We start from the raw sequence: 16837 nt of genomic DNA on the forward strand, positions 1-16837 counted from the left end.
CCCCAAAAAACTGACTTAAAATTGATAATATATGTGGAACAACTAGCTGTTACTTTTTTCACTAAAATCGAATCCACATTTCTCTGCATAATAAAGCTAACCTTTTACTGAATGAATAATGAAAAATTTAATAAACAAACTTTCCGATGGAAATCTAACTATGAAATTTATGCCAAAATATAGATCTGTTTTTTTTTTTAAGTTGTTCAAATAATGTACCAAATCAGTGTTATTTAATTATAAATATAGTTTGCTATGTTTTACAGTACTGAATCATTCTGAAAATATTTAAAGTAAGTTCGAGACCATTTATGGGGTCGTATGCAGTAGAGGATTCAGAAATGTTTTCTTTAAAAAAAATTATGGCTACAACAAAAAATTACATTTTTTCTTTTTAAGTTTCTTTCAAAATTTTCAATTGATATTTATCAAAATTTTATCTTGAACCTCAAATTCATGAGTTCAGATTTTTTAAATAGTATAGATTGTTTAATTCTGCAGTTTAAACTGCATAATTTCAAACAGTTTTACTCCGCTAGAAAATAAAAATATATTTTTCTTATTGTTATTGATGTTATAAACTTTTGATTTTATTTAAAAAAAAATTAAATATTATAATTTTGTATTTATTTTACAATGTTTTTTTGATTATTCATTCGTGAAATGAAGAGTTAATCACCGTAATTTTTTTATGAAATTATTTTATCGGCTATATCGGTGAAATTTTATATTCTTTGAGAAAGAATATTTAAGAATTGAAAGATTATAGACGGATAGAAGATTAGAATAAGGTGAAAGATGTTGAAAATGAGCGGAAGGGTAATTTTAATTTTAATATCTTTTCATCACATTTCGACTCTTTGTTTCTATTATCTTTCAATTTTGAAATAATCTTTCTCAAAGATCATAAAATTTCATTGATATAGCCGATAAAATAATTTTATAAAAGATTAGGTATTCAATTCGAAATTAAAATTTCTTAGTTTAAAATTTTTAAAAATACAATGAGTGAATCTGAATCGAATATTTTTTTTTTAATGTTTTTTATATCTCAAATTTTGAGATGCTTTCAAATAATCCAAAACTGTTCAATCTAAACTATAACACTTGTTGCTCTTTTTTTAACCTTTGGAACTCAGAATTCAACATTTAGATCGTGATTCCCAAGCTCTGCAATTGGTGCAAAAGCAATGTTTGATGAATGGTTTGAAATTAGTTATTTATTGCAACAGGTTGCAAAAAGATGTTTACTTTACAACGAGTCTTTAATTTACCTAAAGGGGATTACCGAATTAGATAACTATGTCAAGTGCTGAAAAATCGAGTTTGCAAAAAGTGGCATACACAATTCTATGCAAATTCGGAAAATTCCTTTGAAAATTCATTAATTGTCCAACAAAAAGTGCATCTTAACAAATTACCACATGTTAATGAGTTGATGACCATGCCAAATGACTGAAAATTTCTGATCAAGTAGTTCGTGTGGACTATACTTTTGCAGGCAAAAAAAAGTATGTATCGAAAATTATCGCTTTTCGATAGTGTTTTCAGAGTATGAAAGTTAACTTTTAAGCACTGAATTGCATAAAAAACAATTGTAATAACGATTCAAAAATTGATTTTGTTTTTTTTTTAATTATTGTTTTTTTTTCAATTTAAAAAAATCTCCATTTAATTGTTAAGAATATCATTTTAAAACTTGGCTAAAATCAGAAGACAAATTCATCGGGAAATGGTAAAGTCAACTGAGGTTATTATGAACAAGGATCATTCTTTTTCGTTCTTATATCTGTTCATAATTATCCATGTCTAAATATGGAGTAACATTAAACCCTGTTAAGATTCTTGTTGCATACAAATTTTTAGTGTTGGCAATATTTCTAGAGGAATCTAAACACTGCGTCTAAACACGATTTGTGGACTTTCAAATTTACCCTTAATTAGTCATTGGTAATTTTTGTATTCACAAAGGAATAGGGATTCTTATCCTATAATCTCATAGAAAATAATGAAGTCTTGTATAACAGTTTATTTTCAATATCTTGATGAATATTGGTATTTCAAACATTAAAAATAAGTTTAGATAATCAAACCATGTCTTAAAACAAGTGTTCATAATAACCCCGTGTTTTGAAAAACATGGGGCAATTATAAACAATCCTCTGTAAATCAGTGAGATATATTTTAATCAAAAATTTATGTTACACTTGAAGATGCATTTACTGCTGAATGTGAAAGTCTGAAAACAACATTTTAACTGAATTCACTGTGACGAGGGAGTTTGAACGCCCAAAAAACAATTTTGAGTATTCCAAGAGACGTGGATTTTGTAAGCTGTAGTAACACACTTCTTGGTTTCTGAAATTCATTAAAAAATAATAAAATGACACATGACAAATGGTTGATTGTAATGTCCTGGTTAACACAGCATTTTTTAAATTTTTTGTAAACATGATTTAAACCCCCATAACAATTTTGTGAAGGATTTTTTCTATCATTTAAAAAAAATGTGATGAAAACCTTAAAAAACAATCGAGTTCGTCTAACTGTTCAATGATTTGAGTGTGATGAAACAACCAAATCAATGAATAAGTTGAAAATTTTGCTATATTTCGACGAAAATGGACAATCAAAGTCTGGAAAACCTTAAATTTTTGACCGAGAATCCGAGGAACAACCGGAAATATCAAAATTAAAAAGTTGTGGCCACCCTGGTTAAGGAGTGTATTCGAAAAAAATGCAACACTTAGTTTTGTGGATAACTTTTGAATGCATGGATAAAAATTGATAAAATTTTCAGTGTAGTTACCTAGTTATGTAATATTCACATGTGACGTTCAGTCAAGTGGTTTTTGAGAAAGCGTCCAATGAAGGAGTTCATCGACTTTGAATTTCGGGAGTCATGTGTGTCGAAGAAGGAAAATCTGTTAAAATTGTCATAAGCTCGATCAAATTAAATGATTTGAATAGTTTTGAAAATCAAGCTACAGAAAACAAAAAAAAAAAGTAATACAAAAAGTCTTAATTTGGAAAAATATGGTTGATACAATTGAATGGTAAAAGAAAAAAAAAATACCTCGACCTGGAATCAAAATCGAGTCTTCAGATTACTTCTCCAACACCTAACTAATAGGCCAAATCGTCAGATGAAACTAGTCAGGCTCTATAATTCAGTTGACTCCATCGAGTTGAATTCGCTGCTAGTTTCTACGGCAGAAAATGCTCATCGTGCCCCGATTAATTATGCTTATACTGCCCCAGTGGGGGTTCTCATTATGCCCCTACAATGACTGATTTTCAGCTTTTGCTTATGCTTATGCTTATGATACATACACAGCCAGATCTTGTTAGCATCCCGGTGAGTAGTAAAAGTACATTAACTACCCATCTTAACTCGGCCAGGCCCACTGTGCAGTATTGGACGCAGAGACAACTGGAACCAAGGGAGGAAGAAAAGTGAACAACAGTATCATACTTTTCCATGGGTATCAAATGTTTCAAATATTCACGTTGGAAGCACATTTACTAACATTTACTATGCTCCTTGATGATGGCTCTTTAGAGTTCGTCCTTCTGTGGGTGGAAATGGGGGTTTTCTGCACAAAAATTCAGAACAATGCAGTATATAATGAATGTATAGTGACTAATTGTTAGCTTTTGGCAAAAAAATATAAAATGCTTTTTCAACGTTTTTATTTATGCGCTTATCTCCCCTACGCAGTTTATATGGCGTAGTGGGTAGCAGTTTCATAAGCCAATGTTAATAAGATCGAAATTAGGTCATGGGGAACTTAATGTTGCTTCTGTTATTCGGCTGTATAGAATAAGAAGGCCGATTATTTAGTTTGAAACTGTTTTGAAAAATTCCAGTATTATCGAAAAAAAAACCTTCCTCGAAACTGGAACAACCAATTTTAATTTAGTTGGTGACACTTCTTAATCGCTCTTGCTACCCAAAACCCGTTCTTTCGATTGCCATAATTTAATGAACGGTACCTCCCGTACGGTAAAGACACGAAAACCTTAAAATTCCTGGTCCCGTTTGGTTGTTTGTTTATTTGTTTGTAATGACATCGTTTTTGCTCAGAAAAAAAAACTTACTAACAGAATGCCACACTTTAAAACTCGACCCGGCTCGGGCTTTATCAGCACCGAGCCAGACGGCGTGACAGCTTTCGTCATAGCAAGTTACCTCGCAGAATGAATTTCTGTTTGCGATAGATGGTAAAAGGCCTATTGTAGCGAATACACGACACAAGTCTGGGGAAAAATTTCGATCCAAATAATTAAACAAACGCTCCGCCATTCGGAATAAGCAAGACGTAACAAGAGCCGAGAAAAAAAACTAATGAAAGAAACCTAACTGACACCCGGAGGAATTTTCCTCAGCACCTCTTAACGGTATGGTGGTGGATTGAGCTAGTTTCCTCCGGAATGGAACCACTAAGAAAAACAATTCCCATTCGTTCGAAACAACAAGAAAAGGTCAAAGGTTGACCCGAATTTTGCTTGGGTCTGTTATTTGGGCAGATAATTACGATAAATGTCGTCCTGGTCCTTGTGGGTCGGAAAAATAGATGACTGATGTTAGAGCTTCAGTAGCAAAACAGTATTGATCTCGGGACGTTCAATCGTGTGTTAATATGGAGAACGATAAAGATAAAAATCTCTCGGTCTCGGAATGATGAACATTATTGATGCGTTAAATTGGAACCGGTTTTTTGTTTTGATAAGGAAGGGCTCAGAAATGTTGTGTTTCGTAAAACAAACATCAATCAATTTCTCAGTCCAAACTTCAAATAATTCATTGCTGTCAACGAAAACAAAAACCAAATGTTTTAAAGTGTGTAGACTGAGGATTCAAATGATTTTTATTCAAAAAACATTCCTTCTTACTGATCAAAAGTTTTTTTTTCCGAAAATTCGGAAAGGGGGGATAGGAAGGATTACACAAAGTGTTAAATTCCCAAAAAAAAATAGTCTTCAGATTTGAAAGTAAATTTTAAAGCACCATGGACTCTTGACCCATTTTAAAATAAAGCATCACAATGCGCTTTATCGGATGTTTAAATCTAAATTAATTTTTGTGTCAGTTTTATAAAGAAGTCTACTTTTTATTCAGCTGCGGATATCCCGAGCTAAATTTGAATCCAAATTTAATCAGATTCTCTCATCCAACTTTCGACACACTTTTTGTTGGACTTTTTTAAAAAAGTACCTTTCTTTTCTGTTTTTCCTTTTTCTCAGAGGTTCCCCAAAATCAAGATTTCTTCTTAATTTTTTTTGCATCGCCAAAACTGGTTCCACTTCCAGGCTGCCCTACAATTTTCTCCCGAAAAAGCGCAGCAGGTGACAGACATTCGATCTCCACATTTGCTGCATCTTCCGGGGACGGGGACTGATTTCTTCGCCAAATATTTTTCGAACGGGGAATCATCGATCGTGTTCCTCTGATTATTGCCATTAACGTTATACTGTTTTTCTTCTCGTTTCGTCTTTCAAGTGAAACCTCGAATCGAACACTTCCACTTCTGCTGGCTGACTTCCCGTTTTAATGGCGTTTATTTTTTATGCTTAACGTTTTTTTTTTTATTTTCAAAAATTGTCTGTTCCCCGCCCAGCACGTTAAATTTCATATCTTCCGTCCCGAAGAGAATCAACGAATAAACGGATGAATCAATTTGTCAACAAATTCCTATACAAACCTAAAATTTCAAATTTATTCATGTAAACGTTGCTTAAAGATTCTGCAAATAATTATGGATGAGTTTTGAACCAAAACGAAGCTTTGTGGACTCCAGGGCTTGAGGAATTCAAAAATGACCCCAAATCGACTCAGTCTGCTGCACAGGAATTAAGAGTATAAAAGAATAAGAGCCCAGACAAGCAGACATGAGTAGGGATGAATCATCCCAGAGGATGAAAATCCCGTACAAAAAAAAAAAAAAAAAGGAATCAAACAAACAGACATGATATTTTGAAGAATATCAGTCTCATTTTTCACAAACTGATGACATTACCATCTATAATCGGTATTGCTTACCAAATCATTTTTCCATTTATTAGCAGGGCAACAAGCCATAGACTTTGAAACAAGGACCTGCTTGATTATCGCTTCCAAACTCCGACACTGTGATGTTCTTCTGTTCCCGTGAAGTTTATTTGAAAATGTTCAATTTATAACTAATAACTAATAACAAATTTCGAAAAAAAAATTTCAAGACTTCCTTGAAAGTTCGAATTCCGTCATTGAGCTCCAACAACTTTGTTATACTTCACTTGATTTCTAAAGAGAATAAGAGTATAAGAGTATAAAAGAATAAGAGAATAAGAGAATAAAAGAATAAGAGCATAAGAGAACAAGATAATAGAAGTATGTGAGTAAAAGAGTAAAAGAGTAAAAGAGTAAAAGAGTAAAAGAGTAAAAGAGTAAAAGAGTAAAAGAGTAAAAGAGTAAAAGAGTAAAAGAGTAAAAGAGTAAAAGAGTAAAAGAGTAAAAGAGTAAAAGAGTAAAAGAGTAAAAGAGTAAAAGAGTAAAAGAGTAAAAGAGTAAAAGAGTAAAAGAGTAAAAGAGTAAAAGAGTAAAAGAGTAAAAGAGTAAAAGAGTAAAAGAGTAAAAGAGTAAAAGAGTAAAAGAGTAAAAGAGTAAAAGAGTAAAAGAGTAAAAGAGTAAAAGAGTAAAAGAGTAAAAGAGTAAAAGAGTAAAAGAGTAAAAGAGTAAAAGAGTAAAAGAGTAAAAGAGTAAAAGAGTAAAAGAGTAAAAGAGTAAAAGAGTAAAAGAGTAAAAGAGTAAAAGAGTAAAAGAGTAAAAGAGTAAAAGAGTAAAAGAGTAAAAGAGTAAAAGAGTAAAAGAGTAAAAGAGTAAAAGAGTAAAAGAGTAAAAGAGTAAAAGAGTAAAAGAGTAAAAGAGTAAAAGAGTAAAAGAGTAAAAGAGTAAAAGAGTAAAAGAGTAAAAGAGTAAAAGAGTAAAAGAGTAAAAGAGTAAAAGAGTAAAAGAGTAAAAGAGTAAAAGAGTAAAAGAGTAAAAGAGTAAAAGAGTAAAAGAGTAAAAGAGTAAAAGAGTAAAAGAGTAAAAGAGTAAAAGAGTAAAAGAGTAAAAGAGTAAAAGAGTAAAAGAGTAAAAGAGTAAAAGAGTAAAAGAGTAAAAGAGTAAAAGAGTAAAAGAGTAAAAGAGTAAAAGAGTAAAAGAGTAAAAGAGTAAAAGAGTAAAAGAGTAAAAGAGTAAAAGAGTAAAAGAGTAAAAGAGTAAAAGAGTAAAAGAGTAAAAGAGTAAAAGAGTAAAAGAGTAAAAGAGTAAAAGAGTAAAAGAGTAAAAGAGTAAAAGAGTAAAAGAGTAAAAGAGTAAAAGAGTAAAAGAGTAAAAGAGTAAAAGAGTAAAAGAGTAAAAGAGTAAAAGAGTAAAAGAGTAAAAGAGTAAAAGAGTAAAAGAGTAAAAGAGTAAAAGAGTAAAAGAGTAAAAGAGTAAAAGAGTAAAAGAGTAAAAGAGTAAAAGAGTAAAAGAGTAAAAGAGTAAAAGAGTAAAAGAGTAAAAGAGTAAAAGAGTAAAAGAGTAAAAGAGTAAAAGAGTAAAAGAGTAAAAGAGTAAAAGAGTAAAAGAGTAAAAGAGTAAAAGAGTAAAAGAGTAAAAGAGTAAAAGAGTAAAAGAGTAAAAGAGTAAAAGAGCAAAAGAGCAAAAGAGCAAATGAGCAAAAGAGCAAAAGAGCAAAAGAGCAAAAGAGCAAAAGAGCAAAAGAGCAAAAGAGCAAAAGAGCAAAAGAGCAAAAGAGCAAAAGAGCAAAAGAGCAAAAGAGCAAAAGAGCAAAAGAGCAAAAGAGCAAAAGAGCAAAAGAGCAAAAGAGCAAAAGAGCAAAAGAGCAAAAGAGCAAAAGAGCAAAAGAGCAAAAGAGCAAAAGAGCAAAAGAGCAAAAGAGCAAAAGAGCAAAAGAGCAAAAGAGCAAAAGAGCAAAAGAGCAAAAGAGCAAAAGAGCAAAAGAGCAAAAGAGCAAAAGAGCAAAAGAGCAAAAGAGCAAAAGAGCAAAAGAGCAAAAGAGCAAAAGAGCAAAAGAGCAAAAGAGCAAAAGAGCAAAAGAGCAAAAGAGCAAAAGAGCAAAAGAGCAAAAGAGCAAAAGAGCAAAAGAGCAAAAGAGCAAAAGAGCAAAAGAGCAAAAGAGCAAAAGAGCAAAAGAGCAAAAGAGCAAAAGAGCAAAAGAGCAAAAGAGCAAAAGAGCAAAAGAGCAAAAGAGCAAAAGAGCAAAAGAGCAAAAGAGCAAAAGAGCAAAAGAGCAAAAGAGCAAAAGAGCAAAAGAGCAAAAGAGCAAAAGAGCAAAAGAGCAAAAGAGCAAAAGAGCAAAAGAGCAAAAGAGCAAAAGAGCAAAAGAGCAAAAGAGCAAAAGAGCAAAAGAGCAAAAGAGCAAATGAGCAAAAGAGCAAAAGAGCAAAAGAGCAAAAGAGCAAAAGAGCGGAAGAGCAAAAGAGCAAAAGGGCAAAAGAGCAAGAGTATGAGAGTACAAGTTTAAGGGTGAACGCATCAAAATGTTTTTATTAGCTCTTCACCTGACCGAGAAATTCTTCTTTTTTTTAACAGCTGACCCAGTGTGCTTTGCTACATCAATCAGAAGTAAATATTTTTTTTGAAGTTTTAATTCTTTTGTAGGCCTCATTTTAAATCAAATTTAGACATAATTCATAAGTTACAATTATAAAATGAGGGTTGCAGTGCAGCTGGAGTTTCGAATTGCAATACAAAGATAATTTCGATTTATTAACTGAAATTAATCTCTAAATTCGGTTTCAAGATCTGAATTTTTTTCTCTATTTTAAAGCTTCATGAGTTCTTTTATTAAGCCAAAATATATTTTTTACTGGCATAAATTCTCCACACTCTCCCTTTTCTAAAGTGGGAACGGCTCACGAAGTATTACGCTAAAAATTTGTACGTAAACACCCCAATCTTATAAAATTAGGTCACTTTTGGTTGATAAGTTTCCGATTGGTGCCATAAAAAAACTTATATGGACACCTCCCCCCTACCCCCTTCTCTCCAGCACTGGTTAAAGGAAGTATTCGTTTCTAATAATAATACCCAATTTTTTGTACTCAAAAACGCTCTCATAGCAATATTGGTTCCATTGGTTCCATTCCATTGGTTCCATTGATAAGTTCTTAAGATATACACCAAAATTGAATTTTAATAAGTTTTCGGGTCGGGTAACAAAAGTGTATTGGAGCATTCCTTGTCCCTCTCCACATCTCGATTGAAAGGAAGAAGAGGCTTAAATAATTATATAACCATTTCTCGTATTTCAAGGTCTTCCACGCCAAAATTTATTCCATTTGCTTGATTAACTCTCAAGTGATGGGAAAAATTCTTAAGGAGCCCACAGGAAGAATGCAGTTGTACCAAATACCATCCTTTTTTTTACTCAAAAACACTACCATACCAAATTTGATTCCATTTGCTCGATTAGTTACTCGAGCTATGCAATATAAAAATTGTAAGGGAGCCCCCTTCCTCCTTTCTATCAACCCCTTGGAGGAGGGGGAAAGTGCCAAATATTCATTGAAACATTTCTTGTACCCTAATACTATCAAATCACATGCCAAATTTGGTTCCAATTCATGCGTAGTGTGAAAAATTGTAAGGGAGCCCCCTTCCAACTTCCTTTCTCCCCGCTGGAAGAAGGGTTGGGTTTCAAATAATCATAGAAACATTTCTCGTTCCCAAATACCCTCCCTTGCCAAATTTGGTACCATTTGCTTGATCGGTTTTCGAGTTATGAAAACTTTTATCTTTTGGAGGAGGCCTTCCTCCCCCTTTCCTGTGAGAGGGAGGGTTAAAAACGATGATAGGAATCTTCCCCGGCCGTCAATACCCCACCCCGCTAAGTTTCACCCAAATCGGTTCAGCCTTTTCCGAGTCTATAGGGAACAGACAGAATTCCATTTTTATAAATATAGATAAAACGTAACACCTGAATAAGAATGCGGAGAAATATGATCACATCCAAAAATGGACAGGTGGTATAGAAATTTTTTTTTTTAAATCTAACATCTGTGGAGAAAATGAACTTTTAGATGTTCATTTGTTGTATTCAGTTAAATATTTTCTCTTTTGAAGTTTTCTTGTGTAATAAACTTCAACAGTAATTTTTTTTGGGTCTCCAACGCCTGGCCCGTTCAATGTGAAGCACCCGTGCTAGAAAACGTTATCTAACGGTCAACGTCTCTAAATAATTAATACCCTTCGGAACAAATTGACATGATATCTTCGAAATAACCGTTCCAAAACGAAACTGCACAACAAACATACGCACCGAGCAGAGAAAGAGGTTGATGATGTTTTGCTATTTGTGGTTTCCTTTTTATTTTGGGACGATCAGGCCATCTAAAGCTAAAAGTCAGAGACCGGACCCGGGCCATGTATTAAAAGTAGTAGACGACAGAGGTATGCAAATCGTGGCGACACCGACACCGAATGATCCAAAAAGTTTGCCGGTCCAGGTCGGGTTGCCTTTCGGTCAACATCATACACGCACCAAAAACCGAAAACTCTGTTGCTTGTGTTGGCTCTTTTTCATATTAATAGTTTCCTAAAATAGACGATATGTAGATATATTTTGTACGCCTCAGACGACGATGTTCCCATTGCGTGTGTCCATCTGTCGGTCGTCGGTGGTACAATTAATATAAATGTGTGTTCGAGAAAACTAGCGATGGTTCTTTCTTTTTCTTCTTTTTTTCAGCCGAGTGCGACTGTGGCTGTGTCGAGAGTGCCACAATTGTGGTGACCACCGGAACCCTTGGGCCGGCGGCTGTCCCAAGCAGTAGCAACGCCCAAAATAGCCGACCGAAGGACGATCCCCGGAACCCACCGGTAATCCACCTTCAACAACAAAGTGACGGCAACAGTCACGGCGACAGGAACGGCGGCAGCAACTCTGGCATCGGCATCGGCGTCGGCTGCGGGGCAGGAAGTGGAGCTGGAGCTGGACCAGGACCAGGTGCAGCAGCCCTAGTTGCGGGTTCCTCGGGGGCTATGGGAGCCCCATCGAACGGCACCAAGACGGCACACTCAAAGGTCGCAACCGGGGGCGGAGGTCATGCCAATACCCAGACCTCCAGCAAGCGGTCCAGCAGCGGCGCCGATGGGGACTACCAGCTGGTGCAGCACGAGGTGCTCTACTCGCTGTCGGCGCAGTATGAGGTAGGTGTTGTTTATTTACTTTTTTGAAGTCAACACGACTTATTAAAAAAAAAACACGATTCAACGCTGATGAAGGCAAGAAACCTAAATCCTTTGTTTTGAGAATGTTTTTTTTTGTTAAAATCTCTGATAACCGTGTAATCTCATAGCAGATTCTGAATATTCTGTCTGATCGATGACGATACTGACATGAATCATATTGGAGCAAGATATGCTTCCGACAACATATGAAACGTAAGATCTCTGAGAAACTTCATGTTTGATTGGAGAGATCTTATTACTTTACACTAATCTTTGGAGGATATGAGAGTTAGCATCTCACAAATGCTGAAACCACCAGCTCAAAGAAAGAGCACTTGCTGTTTGCCATGTCCGATATTCGATCTCATGACCGTTGGCTTAGAAGATTTGAACGATAAACCAACAAATCAGACTCTAGTTACACCAATATTGAACTTCCTTGGAGGTGGAATTATCGGTATAAGATTCTATGCCGGACCAGCATTAACAAGTTTCCTGATAACTGGCATTGTCCTCCCAGTGCAATCGCATTGCATGTATTAGAACAAAAAAAAAACAAATTATAAATATCCCATATCCTATCACAAGCTGGATGGAAACAATCAGTCAGCAAGGATATTGTCGAATGATTACCGGCACTAGAAAGAAAAACATTTTTTTCCATCCGACGGCAAAAGAAAAACACCAACAAAGAGGAGCTGTGCGTGTATATGTAAACCGGCCGACAATAGAAAACAGTTTCTAGTTTTCCATTTCCACTGCATTGCCCTCCCATCCTTCTTTTCCCATCAAAGACAAAGAAGGATAAAAATTACATGACTGATGACGGATGACAGAAGGATTATGGCAATAAACTTTCGTTTGTTAACCGACTCAGATAGTACACTGGGAAAGATATGGGGATGGCAATCCGAGATGAGATGTTGCAGTGAGTTCGATTCTCACTATATTTTTTTTTGGATAAATTATTCAATTGGGAGAAAATCTCATAAAATGTTTTTCTTGTTTCGCTCGAATATAGTGGTCATGCATATCAGTTGTCACTGTATATTAAAATGGATTGCACCAAGGGGTTCAACCCCAAGGTTCAATTTTAATTTTTTTTTTAAGGGAGTTTTACTTCCAGGGTCATTCTTCCCTAATATCAAGGTTCAATGAGTCAATCATAGGGACTTAATTCTCACATCGTATACTCCGATAGCGATTGTTAATCTCATCCTTCACCCAACTCTATGTATATTCTCAAGCACAGATTGCTCTGAAAAAAGGAAAAAGACACGGGGACGCGGATGATGAACACCATCTCATCTTCTCTCAAGCCCAAGCTTTAAGGAAGCTTTTCCTGAGCACGAACGGCATGAGAGAATTTCGTTCGTGGAAACAAATTGAAACGAACCAGACAAATGTTAGTCATTCGTCTCGAGCTTTAAGCTCTCAGGCTAGTTTTTTCGTTTCTTTTCTCTTTCCTCGACACACCTTATATTGCGCAGCTTTCGTTCGCAGAAAAGTCTGTGCAGTACGATTATTGTTGTTTTATCTTATAGACACTACAATCTTGAAAATCAGATAATGGGAGCCGTTGATAATATTCATACTCAAGTACGACTCTCGACAATTGCAAAATGTAAAATTTTTCTCAGTTTTAAAAATTGCATAATTTTTTTGTCACTGCCATTTTGAAAACAATCTTTCAACAAAAAATAAATTCTTGTATACGCTATATTGAAACTGACGGAATTGACTAAATGGTCATAAATTACAAAATTGAAATGATTGACAAAATTTACAAATTGGACTTAACTGACAAAAGCGACTAAGCTTAAAAAAAATTACCACATTGACAAAATATTTTGAAAAAAAAAAAAATTAAAAAAAATTACAAAAATTAAAATTTACACAATTTACAAAATTGACAAAATTTTGTATATTTTGTAAATTTTAAGAATTGTCAAATTTAATAAAATTGAGAAAATTGATAGAACTTTTAAAACTTTGGCCAAATTGACAAACTTCACAAAGATGACAAAAATCACAGAAATGACAAAAACTCAAAAGATAACAAGAATGAAAAAGATGACAAAAATGACAAAAACGACAAAAATGACAAAAATTAATTACAATAAAACATAAAAAAGACAAAAATGGAAAAAAAAAATACAAAAATAGAAATAAAATACAAAAAAGACAAGAATGACAAAAAAAAAAAAAGATAAAAAAGACAAAAATGGCAAAAATTACCAAAAAAATAGATAAAAAAAGACAAAAATTACGGAAATGACAAAAATAAAAAAAAATTATAAAGATTACTCAACTGATAAAAATTACAAAAAAGGACAAAAAGGACAGGAGTGACAAAATAGAAAAAAAATGGTAAAAATCCACCAACTTGATAAAATAGACAAATAAAATGTTTGAAGTAACCAAATTGACAACATTAACCAAAGTCAAAATTGACCTCATTGATTAAATTGTTAAAATTATCCAAATTGTGTTTTTTGCCATTTCTGTCATAATTATAATTTATGTAATTGTTATCCGTTTTTTGCATTTGTCTAAGATTGCCCAATTTGTCCATTTTTTTTGGTTATTTTAATTGTGTAATTTTTTTTAATTTTTTCAATTCTGTCAATTTTGTCAGTTTCGTCATCCGCTGTCAAAAGTATTAAATTGGGTTTTTGAATTGAATTTTAATCCATTGAGGCCATTCTTCTTCGGGTTGTTTCGTGGAAACCATAAAGGAAAGAAAAATATCTAACAGAACAGACTATAATGGAATAGAAAAGAACAGAATAGAACAGATAAAAAATTACAGAATAGGACAGATCTAAAAAAAACAAATAGAACCGATAAAAAAAAACAAAATAGGACAGATCAGAAAAGAACAGAATAGGACAGATAAAAAAGAAACAGAATATTACAGACCAGAAAACAACAGAATAGAAAAGAACTGATCAGAAAATTACAGAAAAGGACAGATCAGAAAAGTACAAAATATGACAGATCAGAAAAGTACAGAAACGTACAGATCAAAGAAATACACAAAAGGACAGATCAGAAAATAACAGAATAGAACAGATCAGAAAAGTACAGAATAGGACAGATCAGAAAAGTACAGAATAGGACAGATCAGAAAAGTACCGAATAGGATAGATCAGAAAAGAACAATATAGAACAGATCAGAAAAGTACAAATAGGACAGATCAGAAAAGTACAGAATAGTACAGATCAGAAAAGAACAGAACCGAGCAGAATTGAACAGAATGTAGTAGAGTAGAGTAGAGTAGAGTAGAGTAGAGTAGAGTAGAGTAGAGTAGAGTAGAGTAGAGTAGAGTAGAGTAGAGTAGAGTAGAGTAGAGTAGAGTAGAGTAGAGTAGAGTAGAGTAGAGTAGAGTAGAGTAGAGTAGAGTAGAGTAGAGTAGAGTAGAGTAGAGTAGAGTAGAGTAGAGTAGAGTAGAGTAGAGTAGAGTAGAGTAGAGTAGAGTAGAGTAGAGTAGAGTAGAGTAGAGTAGAGTAGAGTAGAGTAGAGTAGAGTAGAGTAGAGTAGAGTAGAGTAGAGTAGAGTAGAGTAGAGTAGAGTAGAGTAGAGTAGAGTAGAGTAGAGTAGAGTAGAGTAGAGTAGAGTAGAGTAGAGTAGAGTAGAGTAGAGTAGAGTAGAGTAGAGTAGAGTAGAGTAGAGTAGAGTAGAGTAGAGTAGAGTAGAGTAGAGTAGAGTAGAGTAGAGTAGAGTAGAGTAGAGTAGAGTAGAGTAGAGTAGAGTAGAGTAGAGTAGAGTAGAGTAGAGTAGAGTAGAGTAGAGTAGAGTAGAGTAGAGTAGAGTAGAGTAGAGTAGAGTAGAGTAGAGTAGAGTAGAGTAGAGTAGAGTAGAGTAGAGTAGAGTAGAGTAGAGTAGAGTAGAGTAGAGTAGAGTAGAGTAGAGTAGAGTAGAGTAGAGTAGAGTAGAGTAGAGTAGAGTAGAGTAGAGTAGAGTAGAGTAGAGTAGAGTAGAGTAGAGTAGAGTAGAGTAGAGTAGAGTAGAGTAGAGTAGAGTAGAGTAGAGTAGAGTAGAGTAGAGTAGAGTAGAGTAGAGTAGAGTAGAGTAGAGTAGAGTAGAGTAGAGTAGAGTAGAGTAGAGTAGAGTAGAGTAGAGTAGAGTAGAGTAGAGTAGAGTAGAGTAGAGTAGAGTAGAGTAGAGTAGAGTAGAGTAGAGTAGAGTAGAGTAGAGTAGAGTAGAGTAGAGTAGAGTAGAGTAGAGTAGAGTAGAGTAGAGTAGAGTAGAGTAGAGTAGAGTAGAGTAGAGTAGAGTAGAGTAGAGTAGAGTAGAGTAGAGTAGAGTAGAGTAGAGTAGAGTAGAGTAGAGTAGAGTAGAGTAGAGTAGAGTAGAGTAGAGTAGAGTAGAGTAGAGTAGAGTAGAGTAGAGTAGAGTAGAGTAGAGTAGAGTAGAGTAGAGTAGAGTAGAGTAGAGTAGAGTAGAGTAGAGTAGAGTAGAGTAGAGTAGAGTAGAGTAGAGTAGAGTAGAGTAGAGTAGAGTAGAGTAGAGTAGAGTAGAGTAGAGTAGAGTAGAGTAGAGTAGAGTAGAGTAGAGTAGAGTAGAGTAGAGTAGAGTAGAGTAGAGTAGAGTAGAGTAGAGTAGAGTAGAGTAGAGTAGAGTAGAGTAGAGTAGAGTAGAGTAGAGTAGAGTAGAGTAGAGTAGAGTAGAGTAGAGTAGAGTAGAGTAGAGTAGAGTAGAGTAGAGTAGAGTAGAGTAGAGTAGAGTAGAGTAGAGTAGAGTAGAGTAGAGTAGAGTAGAGTAGAGTAGAGTAGAGTAGAGTAGAGTAGAGTAGAGTAGAGTAGAGTAGAGTAGAGTAGAGTAGAGTAGAGTAGAGTAGAGTAGAGTAGAGTAGAGTAGAGTAGAGTAGAGTAGAGTAGAGTAGAGTAGAGTAGAGTAGAGTAGAGTAGAGTAGAGTAGAGTAGAGTAGAGTAGAGTAGAGTAGAGTAGAGTAGAGTAGAGTAGAGTAGAGTAGAGTAGAGTAGAGTAGAGTAGAGTAGAGTAGAGTAGAGTAGAGTAGAGTAGAGTAGAGTAGAGTAGAGTAGAGTAGAGTAGAGTAGAGTAGAGTAGAGTAGAGTAGAGTAGAGTAGAGTAGAGTAGAGTAGAGTAGAGTAGAGTAGAGTAGAGTAGAGTAGAGTAGAGTAGAGTAGAGTAGAGTAGAGTAGAGTAGAGTAGAGTAGAGTAGAGTAGAGTAGAGTAGAGTAGAGTAGAGTAGAGTAGAGTAGAGTAGAGTAGAGTAGAGTAGAGTAGAGTAGAGTAGAGTAGAGTAGAGTAGAGTAGAGTAGAGTAGAGTAGAGTAGAGTAGAGTAGAGTAGAGTAGAGTAGAGTAGAGTAGAGTAGAGTAGAGTAGAGTAGAGTAGAGTAGAGTAGAGTAGAGTAGAGTAGAGTAGAGTAGAGTAGAGTAGAGTAGAGTAGAGTAGAGTAGAGTAGAGTAGAGTAGAGTAGAGTAGAGTAGAGTAGAGTAGAGTAGAGTAGAGTAGAGTAGAGTAGAGTAGAGTAGAGTAGAGTAGAGTAGAGTAGAGTAGAGTAGAGTAGAGTAGAGTAGAGTAGAGTAGAGTAGAGTAGAGTAGAGTAGAGTAGAGTAGAGTAGAGTAGAGTAGAGTAGAGTAGAGTAGAGTAGAGTAGAGTAG

The 16837-nt window shown here is 34.5% G+C and overlaps 1 protein-coding gene across 6 annotated transcripts in view; it reads left to right on the forward strand.

The window, feature by feature from the left end:
• The window catches only part of LOC129751365 (homeodomain-interacting protein kinase 3), a 198251-nt gene that overhangs the window by 99364 nt on the left and 82050 nt on the right, over positions 1-16837 (forward strand). For all 6 annotated transcript variants that reach the window (XM_055746824.1, XM_055746823.1, XM_055746829.1 and 3 more), the window contains one exon: positions 10722-11182. In XM_055746824.1, the coding sequence (XP_055602799.1) occupies positions 10722-11182 (461 nt within the window). The remainder of the gene's footprint in view (positions 1-10721; positions 11183-16837) is intronic.

Source organism: Uranotaenia lowii, chromosome 3, assembly GCF_029784155.1.
Source record: "Uranotaenia lowii strain MFRU-FL chromosome 3, ASM2978415v1, whole genome shotgun sequence".
Lineage (NCBI taxonomy): Eukaryota > Metazoa > Arthropoda > Insecta > Diptera > Culicidae > Uranotaenia > Uranotaenia lowii.